The sequence below is a fragment of the Salminus brasiliensis genome, chromosome 8, assembly GCF_030463535.1.
Source record: "Salminus brasiliensis chromosome 8, fSalBra1.hap2, whole genome shotgun sequence".
NCBI lineage: Eukaryota > Metazoa > Chordata > Actinopteri > Characiformes > Bryconidae > Salminus > Salminus brasiliensis.
Window position 1 is genome coordinate 29,383,882 of NC_132885.1, and position 16,677 is coordinate 29,400,558.

The following is a 16,677-nucleotide window of genomic DNA, read 5'->3' on the forward strand; positions in this document are numbered from 1 at the left end:
TGAGAGCTTTCTGAGGTCCATGCAAGAGCTTTCAGCAATTCCAGGCGAATCTCATCCACTCTAGTGCCTTGTCACTGTGAAGCTTTTTCACTACATCAGTGACTTTGGCCACAGACGAATTCTGCCTCCCTGGAAGTCTCCAGCTCAACCTTCAGGGTAGAAGGCATGTTCCTCGGCTTTAGGAGCTTCTCAAAGTGTTCCTTCTGGTGCCCAACAATATCCTCAGCTGAGTTCAGAGCTTCATCACCCTTATTGAGCACAGTTTGGGCAATGTCCCTCCTCCCCCTTCTGAGTTGTTGGAGCCTTTTCCAGAACATCTTTGAAGACACCTGAAAATCAGTCTCCATTAACTCTACAGACTCCTCACATGCCCTGGATTTCGCTTCTGCCACTGCCAAAGCTGCTACCTTATTTACTTGTCTGTGCCAATCAGCGGAATCAAGAGTGCCCCGATTCTCCTTCTTCCGCTTGACAGCCTCCCTCACTGCTGGTGTTCACCAACAGGTTCTTTGGTTGCCATCATAACAGGCACGGACAAGGTTTTGGCAACAGCTATGAACAGTTGCTTCCACAACTGAGGTCTTCAACAAGGTCAATTCTGAATCAGTGTCTCCAACCTCCTCCAGAACATGTGAGAAGCTCCCTTGGAGATGAGAGTTCGGAGATGAAAATCAGAGTCCTCTGCCAGCTTTCCCTGGCAGACACAGACTACTCGTTTGGGCCTGTCAGGTTTGTCTGGCAGGTTTAGCTGCCACCTGATTCAACTCATCAGATGGTGATCAGCTCACAGCTCAGCACCTCTCTTTACCAATGCATCCGAAACACGCAGCCACAGGTCAGACGACAAGACCTCGATGTCGGTAACTTACCTCTGACCCAAGGTGCTCTGTACCAAGTACACTTATAAGCAACCTTGTGTTTGAACGTGCTGTTTGTTATGGACAAACTGTGACTAGCACAGAAGTCCAATAACATCCCACCAAGGATCAATAGTCAATGCTTCAGCATGACTTAATTACTATGGGTCACGGACATTACTGAAGACTTGCTGCGCAACAGGGAATCGGTCACAGCTTCTCTGGCCAGCCTGCGAATCCCTTCCTGCACCAAACCTTCACCAAACACGTCAGTTGTTGTCCGTGAATCCAGAAGGTTGGCCTGAAACAGAGAAGAAAGCTCAGAGTAAATAGAAGTCTTATTTCTAGAGGAACAAGATACACTTCTCATCTGATTACGGTGCTTCAAGTGTTTGTGCTCAGTAACAGTATTTCTTCACCTCTTCCAGAGCGATGAAAGTGGACAGAATATCTCCAGCCTGGCCAGAGGCGATGTCATCACCCAACAAGTTGTCCGTCAAGGTGGTAGCCATCTCTTTTTCCCTCTGGGCCTGGAGCTCCCGCTCTTTATTGACGGGCAGGTTTCGGACCTCTTCCACAATCCTGGATGAACACATTTACAGTCAGAGCAGTTCATCATTCTACGGTCCAGGCGGACCTTTTCATAATAGCCGTTGACAGACTGAAAGTAAAATAAGGTGTTTATCAGCTGTGCTGTTGAACCTTACTTTATCAACTTCTGACGAATCTCCTGGAACTCTTTCTTATTCCTGTCGATGGCTTCTCTTAACAGGACGAGATTCTCAAAGTTCTCCAGAGTCAGGTTCGTCAGGCAGCTGTCGTGCCACGGTGTCTGGCGCTGGGTCATGCTGGTTTTTGCGACCACTTCATCCACATGTACCAGATCCTTCTGGGATTCATCTTCTTCTGACTGTTATTAAGACAAAAGTTTTAGTTGGAATAAAATAAGAGGAAAATCATGACTTACATGCAGACAATATTAATATGTTCAGGTAGAGTAGGGGGTTAAACTGGGTATTTGCACGCTGTTGTTCTCAGGAGGTGAAGCTAGGATGTAAAGCAGGCTTACCTTAGTGGAATCCGTTTCCACAGCTAGTTCTTGATTGGTGATAATCACAGAACTAAAAAAGTTAAGGAAGATGAACCCACAGCTGAAGATGAAGATGAAGAAGTACACCAACGCAGCATAGCGAAGTGCTTCATCCACACTGAAATGGACAGAATATTAAATTAGACAAAACTGTCAGCAGAGTGGCTATAAAATATGAATCTTCACCAAATACAAACGTGCCAAAACAGATGGACGTACACTGAAGTTTACTGCACTCGCATATGTTCACCTAGTGTTCTCTTTCAGAACTGACACTTTTTCTTATTTAGTTATAGTCAGAGATCCAGACAAGAGCTGCTTACCCCTTAAATCCATAGTAGATTTTAAACCAGCCATTCTGGGTGATGCAGATGAACAGAGTGTACAGGGCTGTAGGGAAGTCTCCAAAAGCAGATGGAACTTCATCCCCAAACAGCATCACTCCACACAGGCCAAACATCTAGAGCACAATCAATAACAGAGCATTTCAGACACAGCGTACAGCATTTCACCATGAACAAAACACAAGTACAGAGACCTTATCTTTTGGATCGTTTCTGAGATTTTATCATACAAATACGAATTGTGGAAGAGCACATACCACCATGAAGCACATGATGAGGATGAAGATGTTCAGCAGTGCAGACATGGAACGGGCGATGCTGTTGAGTGCTCTGGAAAATCCCTCGGAAAAAGCAAACAGCCTTACACTCCGAAAGAGTCGCAGCGTTCTGGAAAAGGAGAAAAGAAAGAAGCACAAATATTGAACAGTTACAAACTGTGAGCTCAGTCTGAACAGATACACCATCACTCTCCTCTTTTCCATCCTTTTATGAGGAACACTGATCTAGATGAAAAACCTGAGGAGTTTTAAAATGTGGGAACACGTCACTGTAATTTTCCTCACCTGATGATCCTATTTTGGCTTGGGGGCAAGAATCTGTACCCCACCATCAGACCCAGACTGACCAAGAAATCCAGGACATTCCACCCACTCTGCAGATACAGAAGAAATAATGATCAAATAAGACTTGATGAGACACAGCAACCTTCTACAAGGAAAATATGGATTAATAGAAGTAAACATTTTGAGAAAAAAAACAGTACCATCCAGAAAATCCTGAAACCGTAGGTGAACTTGAGAACAATCTCTGAAATGAAAGCGGTGAAGATGATCCACTCCCAGATCAGGAATGCAGTCTCATGGTCCTGAAATTACAGTCAGAAAGAGAGTGGAGTTTAATATACAGGGTTTCTGAAAGTACACTCAAACACAAGTACCAGAAACATCACCTGTCCTACAAAACACACTGACAGAAGCACAGAACTGTACTGTAGGGTTAGTCAGTCAGTGGGAGAGGGAACATGATCGAACTGTCTGAAAATATCTGGTGACATCAAGATTTTGGGTTCTCACCTTGGCAATCCTCGAGTTGGTCTGGACGCTGATGATGATGCAGTTGAGGAGTGCAATGACCAGGATGAGGAACTGGACAATTGGGTGCTCCACAATATACTGGAACATTGCAGAGATGTAGTTTCCAATGTTGTACTCCGTCTACATGTGAGAAGAGAAGAGTGAGAATTATTAACATCTCAGAACTTTTGGTCAGGACTCAAAGGCCCAGTGAAGAGCCAAAGCTGGTCTTATAAAGGTCTTAGGATTTATAGTAGAGCAATTCCACAACTCAGCACATGATGGATTAAACCCAGTGACTCCTTATAGTTCATTACTGAAGTGAAACTCCTTTGTCTTTCTTACATTTTCGTGGAGCAGCTCCATGAAGCCCTCTCCTGGTTCCTCCACTTCCTCCATCACGGACTGTGGTTCCAAAGAGGTTTTAGATGTTTTCTGCCCCCAAAAAGACAGACATTCATTTAGACTCTATATCCATACACACATCTTACACAAAATGTATTTACCAAAAGCTCTGGAAAGAACCTGAAAAAACAGGTAAATGGAGAAGTTTAAGAGAACAGGTAAAAAAGAACCTGGTCCACCTTGAGCATGGCGAGGTGCTTCTGGTTCTGTCTGCTGGGAGACAGAAGGGCTTTCTCCTCTCTTACTTCCTCCTTCTTCTTCTTCTTTTGGTGATCGCTCATCTCTTCTGAGACTCGATCAGCTGCTGTCTGCTCCTTAAAAGCTCCGCCGCTCTGTTCGTTACCATGGAATCTCTCTCACTCTATGACGTCATAAACGTTCCACCATCAAACGTCACCCAGCCGACAAGCGCATCTGCTAGTTAGCGCATATGCTAGTCTAGTTGGGTCACGAGGACTGATCACATGTCGTTGATCTGAATACTAAGTGATTGTAAATGGACAGAATATTCATATATGATATTATCTAGTGGTCACTGATCAATAAAAATGAAGATTAAAATATTAGAATTATTAGAACAGAATATTTTTTATAGATATACTTATATTTATAGGCGGTTCACTGACAACTGTAAACATGGAGGATCAACTTCCGGTTGATAAAACCAACCCCTTTATTGCTGGAAGTGTTTCACTGAAGTCATTCTGAATTTGTGTTAACAGTTAACAATTTAGCTCCACTTTAAAGAAAAAATAATGAATATTGATGAAATATAAAGGTTTAGGTTGTGTTCGATACACTACCCGTATTGTGATATTACAGATTAGCATTACCTGAAGGAAATACAGAGCTTGCAAATAAGTAAATAAACCTTTCTGCAGCTTCTTTAAAAAAAAACTTGTCTAAAGAAAAATTTCATCAACGATGTGTTTAAAAATGAAAAAGAGGAAAATCCATAAACTAAAGATTTCATTGTTTTATAAATATAAGATATGTTACAGTCTGTTCCACATCAAACACACTGATATTTTTATCATATTTTATATTGGGAATTTACATCAACAAAAGTTACAAAATTTATATTTAGATTTCACATTTATACATTTTTATCATTATATTCCCCTCATAATAAGCACCTTCAGATATCAAACATGTCTGGGGGATTGACTGCTTATGGGGTAAGGGACGTTTATTAAATAATAAAGAAATATTTATTGAAAATTTTAAATTCATCAAGAATGTCGGACACGTGACCAGTAGAGGGCACTGATCTGCAGGTTTTTGGTAAAGACTGAAACTTACATTGTAGCCACATTAAAGTGAATACCACATTTAATGCCTGCTTATTTAATAATAAAATAATATTTAATATTTGTTATACTGCATAAATTCAATGAGTTTAAGATGTGGACAGGTAATAATTTTAACACACTAAGCTACTAATCACAGGTAGGCCGGAGAGTGACAATCAGGAACTGCTGAATATTTACCTTTACATTTAAATACAGACAGTTCTGACACTCTAAGAAAGAGGAAAGATAGAAAATGAAGGCTTGTGCAGGTTTAAATATTTTCATATGCCAGGTGAAGTTCAGTGACTTGGAAATTGTTTTGTCTCCATTCCCTGACTCACACTCACCAATAACCATTTCTCGGAGCTGTGTGGAGTGTTCTTTCTTTAGTCTTCATGGTGTCTTCATTTGTAGGGAGGAATACTGATTAACCAGTGACTGGAGCTTCATTTCTATTTTCTTGTGCATCCAGTTAAAACTGGAGAAGGTGGTTTTGTAGAAAGCTAGTTTTTTTTAATCCGACACCCTACTTTCAGTCTGATGGCTTGGGGGAAGAAGTTATTGCAGAGTCTGGTCGTGTTGGACCTGATGCTGCGGTACCTTCTTCCTGATGGCAGGAGGGAGAACAGTCTGTGTGAAGGGTGGGTGGGGTCATCCACAATGGTGGTTGCTTTGCGGACGCAGCGGGCAGTGTAAATGCTAATAATAACTTACCTCAGCATTGCAAATAATTATTTACCTCAGCAGTGCTAATAATTATTTACCTCAGCATTGCTAATAATTATTTACCTAAGCAGTGCTAATAATTATTTACCTTAGCAGTGCTAATAATGATTTACCTAAGCAGTGCTAATAATTATTTACCTCAGCAGTGCTAATAATTATTTACCTCAGCATTGCTAATAATTATTTACCTCAGCAGTGCTAATAATTATTTACCTCAGCATTGCTAATAATTATTTACCTAAGCAGTGCTAATAATTATTTACCTCAGCATTGCTAATAATTATTTACCTCAGCATTGCTAATAATTATTTACCTAAGCAGTGCTAATAATTATTTACCTTAGCAGTGCTAATAATTATTTACCTCAGCATTGCTAATAATTATTTACCTCAGCAGTGCTAATAATTATTTACCTCAGCATTGCTAATAATTATTTACCTCAGCATTGCTAATAATTATTTACCTAAGCAGTGCTAATAATTATTTACCTCAGCATTGCTAATAATTATTTACCTTAGCAGTGCTAATAATTATTTACCTTAGCAGTGCTAATAATTATTTACCTCAGCATTGCTAATAATTATTTACCTCAGCATTGCTAATAATAATTTACCTCAGCAGAGCAAATAATTATTTACCTCAGCATTGCTAATAGTTATTTACCTCAGCAGTGCTAATAATTATTTACCTCAGCATTGCTAATAATTATTTACCTCAGCAGTGCTAATAATTATTTACCTTAGCAGTGCTAATAATTATTTACCTCAGCATTGCTAATAATTATTTACCTCAGCATTGCTAATAATAATTTACCTCAGCAGAGCAAATTATTATTTACCTCAGCATTGCTAATAGTTATTTACCTCAGCAGTGCTAATAATTATTTACCTCAGCATTGCTAATAATAATTTACCTCAATATTGCTAATAATAATTTACCTCAGAGTCTGCATAATAATTTACCTCAGCATTGCTAAAAATGATTTACCTCAGCATTGCTAATAATTTACCTCAGCAGTGCTAATAATGATTTACCTCAGCAGTGCTAATAACTATTTACCTCAGCAGTGCTAATAATTATTGAACTCAGCAGTGCTAATAATTATTGAACTCAGCACTCAGCAGTGCTAATAATAATTTACCTCAGCACTCGGCTAGTGCTAATAATAATTTACCTCAGCACTCGGCTAGTGCTAATAATAATTTAATCTCAGCAGTGCTAATAATAATTTACCTCAGCACACAGCAGTCCTAATAATAATTTCATCTCAGCATTGCTAATAATAATTTCATCTCAGCAGTGCTAATAATAATTTACCTCAGCAGTGCAAATAGTAATTTCATCTCAGCATTGCTAATAATAGTTTACCTCAGAGTATGCATAATAATTTACCTCAGAGTCTGCATAATAATTTACGTCAGCACTACTAATAATTATTTACCTCAGCAGCGCTAATAATTATTTACCTCAGAGTCTGCATAATAATTTACCTCAGCAGTACTAATAATTATTTACCTCAGCATTGCTAATAATTATTTACCTCAGCACTCATCAGTTCTAATAATTATTTACCTCAGCATTGCTAATAATAATTTACCTCAGTAGTGCTAATAATAATTTACCTCAGCAGTGCTAATAATTATTTACCTCAGCAGTGCTAATAATAATTTCATCTCAGCAGTGCTAATAATAATTTACCTCAGAGTCTGCATAATAATTTACCTCAGCAGTACTAATAATTATTTACCTCAGCAGTGCTAATAATAATTTACCTCAGAGTCTGCATAATAATTTACCTCAGCAGTACTAATAATTATTTACCTCAGCAGTGCTAATAATTATTTACCTCAGAGTCTGCATAATAATTTACCTCAGCAGTACTAATAATTATTTACCTCAGCAGTGCTAATAATAATTTACCTCAGCAGTACTAATAATTATTTACCTCAGCAGTGCTAATAATTATTTACCTCAGAGTCTGCATAATAATTTACCTCAGCAGTACTAATAATTATTTACCTCAGCAGTGCTAATAATAATTTACCTCAGCAGTACTAATAATTATTTACCTCAGCAGTGCTAATAATTATTTACCTCAGCAGTGCTAATAATAATTCCATCTCAGCATTGCTAATAATAATTTACCTCAATATTGCTAATAATAATTTACCTCAGTAGTGCTAATAATAATTTATCTCAGCAGTGCTAATAATTATTTATCTCAGTAGTGCTAATAATTATTTACCTCTGCATTGCTAATAATTATTTACCTCAGCAGTGCTAATAATAATTTACCTCAGCAGTGCTAATAATAATTTATCTCAGTATTGCTAATAATTATTTACCTCAGCAGTGCTAATAATAATTTACCTCAGCAGTGCTAATAATTATTTATCTCAGCAGTGCTAATAATAAGTTTAAAATTAAACTATTCCACAGTCTCACTCACTCACCTCCAAACTAACCAAAATAAAGAAAAAACACACAGGATAAATTAGATTTTTGTAAATTACATAATTTATATCATGTGGGTCTACAAAAAGCATTAAAGTAATGAAGTTATGGGTGGAGCACAAGCCGTTAATATGAGTGCAGACAAGAGAACAGAGCCAACCCCTACTGTACAAATCCTACACAGAGTGAGTGGAGACTGTAGAAGCTAAACATTACATTAAATGAATGAAAAAACACCCAAAACCCCAATTAATATAACATTAGTGCTAACTCATCATCTACTGAGGGACAAGTTCATGAAATATCACTCCTAATTTTCTTATTAATAATACATTTCAGTAAGTAGTTTCACCAAGCTGCCCTGAAACCATCAACATAGCTAACAGTAAGTTAGCTAGCTAGTGCTAGCTTCATAGCCGTCTTCTCTGAAGTAACTTCATGTTATTCAGTATTTTTGAGTTTGATTATAACTTCACTAGCTAAGTAAACTGTCCATAATGCAGTTTATTACATTTATGACCATGTATCTCATATTTAGCACATAACACAATATTTGACCCTCTTTAAAACGTTAGCTGGTTAATTCTGAATATTCAGCTAGCTCGCTAACATGCTAGCTTATTAGCGACTAGCTACGCGTTTTACAAAGTCTCAGCTAGCTAGCTGATACCAAATTAAGCAAACAAGATAGAAAAGGCGGTTATCAAATATATTTATTTTGAACAATATTTACACTTATATCCACAGTAATCTTACAATATCCACACACCCCAGCGTTGTCACAAAGTGCAGTAATGACGAGGTTGTGTAGTTTTTTTCTTTTAACTGTTTATCTGAACATCAATCTTCTTTCCATCAGGTCAAATTCCACCTATTTCTCCTTCCTCGCCCTTCTCTTTCCATCCTCGACTGCTTAACCTCTCTCCATCATCTTTCTGCTGCATCTCTATCTCTATATCTATCTCTCACTATTCATCTTTTAGACCAGTTGCCAGATGTCCACCTCTGTCCTTCTGTTTTTAACAGGAATATAAAATAAAAGGTTGATAGAAAACAGAAGGTTGGCCTGAAACAGAGAAGAAAGCTCAGAGTAAATAGAAGTCTTATTTCTAGAGGAACAAGATACACTTCTCATCTGATTACAGTGCTTCAAGTGTTTGTGCTAAGTAACAGTATTTCTTCACCTCTTCCAGAGCGATGAAAGTAGACAGAATATCATGGCCAGAGGCGATGTCATCACCCAACAAGTTGTCCGTCAAGGTGGTGGCCATCTCTTTCTCCGTCTGGGCCTGGAGCTCCCGCTCTTTATTGATGGGCAGGTTTCGGACCTCATCCACAATCCTGGATGAACACATTTACAGTCAGAGCAGTGCATCATTCTACGGTCCAGGCGGACCTTTTCATAATAGCCGTTGACAGACTGAAAGTAAAATAAGGTGTTTATTAGCTGTGCTGTTGACCCATACTTCATCAACTTCTGGCGAATCTCCTGGAACTCATTCCGGTCAATGGCCAAACTTAACAGGACCAGATTTTGTCAAAAGTCAGGTTCGTGAGACACCTGTCATGAGACTGTGTCTGGCGCTGGGTCATGCTGGTTTATGCGACTATTTCCTCCACATGTACCAGATCCTTCTGGGATTCATCTTCTTCTGACTGTTATTGTGACAAAAATAATTCAGTTTGAATAAATATAGAGAAAGAAAAATGACTTATATGCAGACAATATTAATATGTTCATCTTGCGTATCTTTAAGTAGGGGGTTAAACTGGGTATTTGCACACTGTTGTTCTCAGGAGGTGAAGCTAGGATGTAAAGCAGGCTTACCTTAGTGGAATCTGCTTCCACAGCTAGTTCTTGATTCATGATAATCACAGAACTAAAAATGTTCAGGAAGATGAACCCACAGCTGAAGATGAAGAAGTACACCAATGCAGCATAGCGAAGAGCTTCATCCACACTGAAATGGACAGAATATTAAATTAGACAAAACTGTCAGTAGAGCGGCTATAAAATATGACTCTTCACCAAATACAAACGTGCCAAAACAGATGGACGTACACTGAAGTTTACTGCACTCACATATGTTCACCTAGTGTTCTCTTTCAGAACTGACACTTTTACTCATTTAGTTAAAGTCAGAGATCCAGACAAGAGCTGCTTACCCCTTAAAACCATAGTAGATTTTAAACCAGCCATGGGTGATGCAGATGAACAGAGTGTACAGGGCTGTAGGGAAGTCTCCAAAAGCAAATGGAACATCATCCTCAAACAGCATCACTCCACACAGGCCAAACATCTAGAGCACATTTAAAGACAAAGCTGTTCACACACAGCGTAGAGCATTACACCATGCCCAAGAGAAGGAGCGGGAGATGCTGTTGAGTGCTCTGGAAAATCCCTAGAAGAAAGCAAACAGCCTGACACGCCGAAAGAGTCGCAGCATTCTGGAAAAGGAGAAAAGAAAGAAGCACAAATATTGAACAGTTAAGAATTGTAAACTCGGTCTAAACAGATACATCATCACTCTCCTCTTGTCCATTTCTTTATGAGGACCATTGATCTAGATGAAAAACCTGATGAGATCTTAAAATGTGGGAACACGTCACTGTAATTTTCCTCACCTGATGACCCTATTTTGGCTTGGGGGCAAGAATCTGTACCCTTGATCAATCTAAGAGCCAGATTGATCAAGAAATCCAGGACATTCCACCCGCTCTGCAGATACAGAAGAAGTAAAGATCAAATAAGACTTGATGAGACACAGCAACCTTCTACAAGGAAAATATGGATTAATAGGAGTAAACATTTTGAGGAGGTTCCAGGAGAAAACTGTAAAAAACAATGCCACCAAAAAAATACTGAAACCGCAGGTCAATTTGAGAACAATCTCTGAAATAAAAGCGGTGAAGATGATCCGCTCCCAGATCAGGAATGCAGTCTCATGGTCCTGAAATTACAGTGAGAAAGAGAGTGGAGTTTAATATACAGGGTTTCTGAAAGTCTCAGAAACATCACCCGTCATCACCTACAAAACACACTGATAGAAGCACAGAGCTGTGCTGTAGAGTTAGTCAATCAGTGGGAGAGGCAACATGATCGGACTGTCTGAAAATATCTGGTGGCGTTAAGATTTAGTGTTCTCACCTTGGCAATTCTTGAGATGGTCTTGGCGCTGATGATGACACAGTTAACCAGAGCAATGACCATGATGAGGAACTGGAGAATGGGATGCTCCACAATATACTGGAACATTGCAGTGAGGTAGTTTCCAATGCTGTACTCAGTCTACATGTGAGAAGAGAAGAGTGAGCATTAATTACAAGCCACCTCAGGTTCTCATGCTAGGAGACAGAAGGGCTTTCTCCTCTCTTTCTTCTTCCTTCTTCCTCTGATGATCGGTCATCTCTTCTAACGGAGCGGTTAAAGAAGCTCCTCCATCAGAAACACGTCTGTCTGAGACTCGATCAGCTGCTGTCTGCTCCTTAAAAGCTCCACCGCTCGGTTCATGATGTTGATCTAGATAGAGAAGTAACTGCAAGGTGACAAAAATTAAATAATTTAAAAATATATAAAACTATACAGCTCTGTGCAGATGTTTTAGATATCTGTGATAATTAAGAGTTAAAAAGCGGCTTTTCTGAGCAAGTGTTTATTTCCTCAGTAAAACATTAATATTAAAATAAATACTAATAACATTCCTATAGAAAGTTGTGGTTTTTCATCACTGTGTTCATTAAATCATCTCCAAAGTTCTCCTCATGGGAGTGTAGTATTATTTATAGTTATCATCCAATACAGGGCGTTTCTAGACTAGTTTTACCTCTGCTTGTCTAATCATTTTACTAGTTAATAAGAAGAAGAAGATTATTATACTAGTAATATTGCTGTCACTCACATGTATGAACTATTCTCTTTGCTGAATAAAACTACATGTGAAATAGTGATGTCATCTTTGCATCATCAGCTCATGTTAGTTGGAGAAGCCAGGCTTTTTAATGAGGAGGTTACTGCTATATTGGCGAGCTCGCGACGCTCATTTTACAAGCTTGTGTTATCAGAGCCTCTTTCACTAGCTAGCAGAAATACAGCCTATGCTAACGCTACTGATGCCTTTTCTTTACTGTTCTCATGTGTGTGTTGGTAAGTTATCCGCTTATAAAAGGCCTTAACTAAAGCACACACAGCTCTGAGCTGCATTACCTTGTCTGTTGAGTGTCTGACAGCATTAGCTGCTCAAGCTTTTGAACAGACGCTGGGGCATGATGGGCATTATTGCACTGCTGCCACCTACTGGCTGAGTAGATCACTGCAGGATGGAAGTGGTGTACAGGTGCTCCTAATAAAGCTGAAGTACGATTTACATTTTTTTACTCAAGTATAAAAGTACAAAATGCTACAAAATGGACTGAAGTCTTGTGCTGTTTGTGTTTGTGTTACTCGGCCAATGTCTGTAGGTCTGGTTGGACACTCTGCATTACTGGCTTTTTAACCCAATAGAGCCACATCAGCACATCAGCCTCACTGAACACACAGTCAGTTCATGCCAGCCTACAGAACACATGAGGGGCAGAGTTGTACTGTGTGTGAGCTGCAGATGTATTTCCTGCACTTGATGCAGGTAGACTGAGTCTTTCTGCTGCTACAGACGTACACCACATGCACAGCATCTTACACCTACTTCAGGTTCTGCAGATGGTTGTTCTGAGGGTTGGGCTGAGAGGGCACCAGCATCCTCCTCCTGAATCAACAAAAATGTGATCTTCAAATTCTGAAAGATCGTTCTCTTCATCATCTCCCCAAACGTCTTTCTCTTAAAAAGTGATTTCCAAGCCCCTTTAAGCAGAGACTCTTCTCTCCATCTTGATCAGCTGTGATGCAGAGCAATACTGGCAAATCTGTTCACTTATCCATCCTAATTTGCAGGTAGGATAGAAAGCTTTCCACAAGACAGAGACTAAAATGTGCAGGAATGTTGGAGCAGACATAAACTGGACAAGAACTGAATGGCTCACAACTTGTTTTTGCTTAATCCAGAAAAAAACATAGGTTTTACTAATTGATCCAAATATGAATAAATCCAAAAATTGCAAATATTACTGTAAAATTAAATGGATTCTCAGTCATAACCAGCAGCACTGTAAAAAACCCAGGAGTTGTTTTGACTCTGGCTTCTCATTTGATGCACACATCTGTTACATAGTTAAAATGGCCTTCTTCCACCTACGTAATATTGCCAATCTGCGTAATGTACTCTCCTTACATGACACAGAGAAGCTGTGTCCTATTCTCTCGTCCCTGCACTGGTTACCAGTTAAATTCTGCATTGATTATAAAATAAATGTTTTGGCCCCACAATACTCAATACGGGACTCAGATAATCCATTAATGCACTGTACTGTTATCCTTGCTGATGGAGCTTGTAAGAATACTAACACATTTGGACTGTACAGCTCTCTGTTCACAGGTCCCTGATCAGTGCTGCAGTCTCTCTAATCTACTTCCTTTACAGGCTGCACATCAGTCTATTCAAACTCCTAAACACATCATCATTTTCTCCTTTGTTTTCTCTCCCCTGTGTGCTGAACTGCCCTCTGCTGTCTGCTTGCTGCTGATCCGAGTCCATTTGTGGTCGGTTGCCCTTGCCTACACTTTGGATCCTGTCCCCCTATATTACCCCCCAAATTTGAATTGAATTGACAGGTTTTCAGTGCTTGAAATGTAACCACATGCAAACACACACACACACACACCAGGCTATGTAGAAGAAGGACAGAGTGTAAAAAAAAAAAAGTAAAAGAGAAAAAAGTGATTTTTTTTTTTAATGCTCCTTTTGAGTTTTCGATTTACACACATAATAACAGTCTAGATTTCAGGTCTTATTTTAGAATTTAGTTCTTTTCACTATGACTCGTGAGCACAATTGGCCGTGCTCTTTCCTCTTATCACTCCTAAGTGATGTTGGCAGGCATAGTTCTGTTAGCTGGTGCAGTGGAGCTGCGGTTCAGCATGTTTGCGGGGGCTGGCTTCGCATGTATTGTTGGAGACATGGGTTAAGTACCCTCCGAGTGTCAGGAGCATTTCTAGGAGCTACAAACGTGTGGGTTAATTGGCAGAACCAGAATGGGAGAAACAATAGCTAGCGTGCACAACTGACTAACATTTATGAAGGCACTGTTTCCTGAAAACAGGGAGACATAAATCAACCCTCAGGAAAGCCTGTGCTTTTTCTTAATTCTAAATTCTACACACTTACTAAGACTTCTACTGTAAACACATGTAGACCACATAACGTACACGGCCATAATTAATGTGGAGGTATAAGTGACATTTAGCAGACTTCATGACAACAGTTTACCTGAGACAGAAGTTGCTGTTAGAACAAGGGTGTCCAATCCTGACCCTGATGAGTTTATCTCCAGTCCTAATCTAACACACCAGAAACAGGTCATGAAGACCTTCAGGGGTATCAGAGTATTAGAACCATGTGTTGGATATGAACTCTCATAGATCTCCAGAACTGAGCACCACTGTGTCTAAACATGGTTAGAGAGGATTTTGGAGGAGCTTGTGACACTTTCCACCTTTCTCACAGAGTGCAGTAATGACAAGGCTTTGTAGTTTTTTCTTTTCACTGGTTATTTGTACTATTCTCTTCTTTACACCAAATTCCTCTAATTTCTCCTTCCTCACCCTTCCCTTTCCATCCTCGCCTGCTCAACCTCTCTCCATCACCTGATCACCATCATCTTTCTGCTGCGTCTCTCTCTCTCTCTCTCGCTATGTTCTTCATCTTTCACACCAGCTGCCAGATGTACCTCTGTCCTCCTGTTTATAACAGGGCATAAAATAAAGACACAGAATATTAATGAAGAAATGATGAGCTCCATACAGCTGCTATCAGTGATCATTTTAGACCCACTGGTCTGTAATTAGTTTACCAGGCTCTTTTCAATTTCCTGACAATATAAACAACTGGCTATTTCTTAATATTAATATATTTTTATTTCTTAATAAAATATTTCAGAATAAAATACAGATTTTTTAAAATGTCTTTAAAAAGTATTACTTACCAGTTCTTTGATTGAAGGTCATTCAAAGAGACACCAGTTTCAAAAAAATGAACAAATAAAAGTACAGATAGAAAAAAGTAAAAAGAAACAAAACATAGAAGATAAAACCCCCCAGTGAGCAAGCCAAAGGCGACAGTGGCAAGGAAAAACTCCCTCAAAGCTGGAGGAAGAAACCTTGGGAGGAACCAAGACTCACAAGGGGAGACCCATCCTCCTCTGATCAAAACCAGTTAGAAATTAATAAACCAGGTCTCAAGCAGCTGTTATCTCCATGGCACTAGTGGCCTTCAGATCTTCACCCTGAAAAAAAATCACCAGAACAACTTTGTATTAAAATCTCAACAATAAAGAATCAAAAACCTAAACTGACTCCAAAAAGATCATTAAACATCTCCAGCTGATTCAAACACGGCTGCAGGAGTTTAAATCAGAGCCAAGAGAAATAAAAAAAAACACAAACTTACCTCATCTTACCGCTGGACTTTACTTAATGTTACCTAACAACCAGTTTCACCCAGAAGATGTTGTGGAATGCCTAATCGTCTTTTTTCATATTCTTATCCACTTCATTCAGCTCAGGGCCTGCAGTGGCAATGGGGGAAGCACAGAAACCCAGGCATCCCTGTCTCCAGCATCCCAAGGCGCTCCCAGGCCAGCCAGGAGATATAATACTTCCAGCAAGTCCAAGGTTTACCTCGGGGTCTCCTCCCAGCTGGCTGTGCCCAGTACATCTCCAACAGGAGGCAACTGGGGGGACATCCTTATCAGACGCCCCAACAACCTCAGCTGGCTCCTCTCAATGAGAAGGAGCAGCGGCTCTACTCTGAGACTCTCCCAGATAACAGAGGACATAACCTCATTTCAACCGCTTGTGTCCGTGACCAGGGTGGGGATGTAGTTCAGCTGGTAAATTGAGAGCTTTCTGAGGTCCATGCAAGAGCTTTCAGCAATTCCAGGCGAATCTCATCCACTCTAGTGCCTTGTCACTGTGAAGCTTTTTCACTACATCAGTGACTTTGGCCACAGACGAATTCTGCCTCCCTGGAAGTCTCCAGCTCAACCTTCAGGGTAGAAGGCATGTTCCTCGGCTTTAGGAGCTTCTCAAAGTGTTCCTTCTGGTGCCCAACAATATCCTCAGCTGAGTTCAGAGCTTCATCACCCTTATTGAGCACAGTTTGGGCAATGTCCCTCCTCCCCCTTCTGAGTTGTTGGAGCCTTTTCCAGAACATCTTTGAAGACACCTGAAAATCAGTCTCCATTAACTCTACAGACTCCTCACATGCCCTGGATTTCGCTTCTGCCACTGCCAAAGCTGCTACCTTATTTACTTGTCTGTGCCAATCAGCGGAATCAAGAGTGCCC

The 16,677-nt window shown here is 39.7% G+C and overlaps 1 protein-coding gene across 1 annotated transcript; it reads right to left on the minus strand.

Moving 5' to 3' along the window:
* Positions 1-1,011: 1,011 nt before the first annotated feature.
* LOC140561412 (cation channel sperm-associated protein 4-like) lies at positions 1,012-16,167 on the minus strand. The gene is made up of 17 exons (XM_072686607.1): positions 16,010-16,167; positions 15,061-15,070; positions 11,390-11,530; positions 10,468-10,541; positions 9,708-9,758; positions 9,426-9,582; positions 3,940-4,101; positions 3,710-3,769; positions 3,365-3,505; positions 3,055-3,156; positions 2,855-2,943; positions 2,549-2,678; positions 2,271-2,407; positions 1,927-2,065; positions 1,565-1,767; positions 1,277-1,439; positions 1,012-1,158 (listed from the first exon to the last, which is right to left on the minus strand). The coding sequence occupies exons 1-17, from the start codon at positions 16,165-16,167 to the stop codon at positions 1,012-1,014; spliced, it is 2,064 nt and encodes a 687-aa protein (XP_072542708.1).
* Positions 16,168-16,677: the final 510 nt, after the last annotated feature.

Excerpts from the sequence above, each read along its gene's own strand:
- LOC140561412 (XM_072686607.1), bottom strand. The coding sequence starts at position 16,167 with ATGTCCTCTGTTATCTGGGAGAGTCTCAGAGTAGAGCCGCTGCTCCTT. Across the intron at positions 10,542-11,389 it reads CCATCTCAAGAATTGCCAAG|ATGTTTGGCCTGTGTGGAGT; the intron begins GTGAGAACACTA and ends AATGTGCTCTAG. Across the intron at positions 2,679-2,854 it reads AGCCAAAATAGGATCATCAG|AACGCTGCGACTCTTTCGGA; the intron begins GTGAGGAAAATT and ends CTCCTTTTCCAG.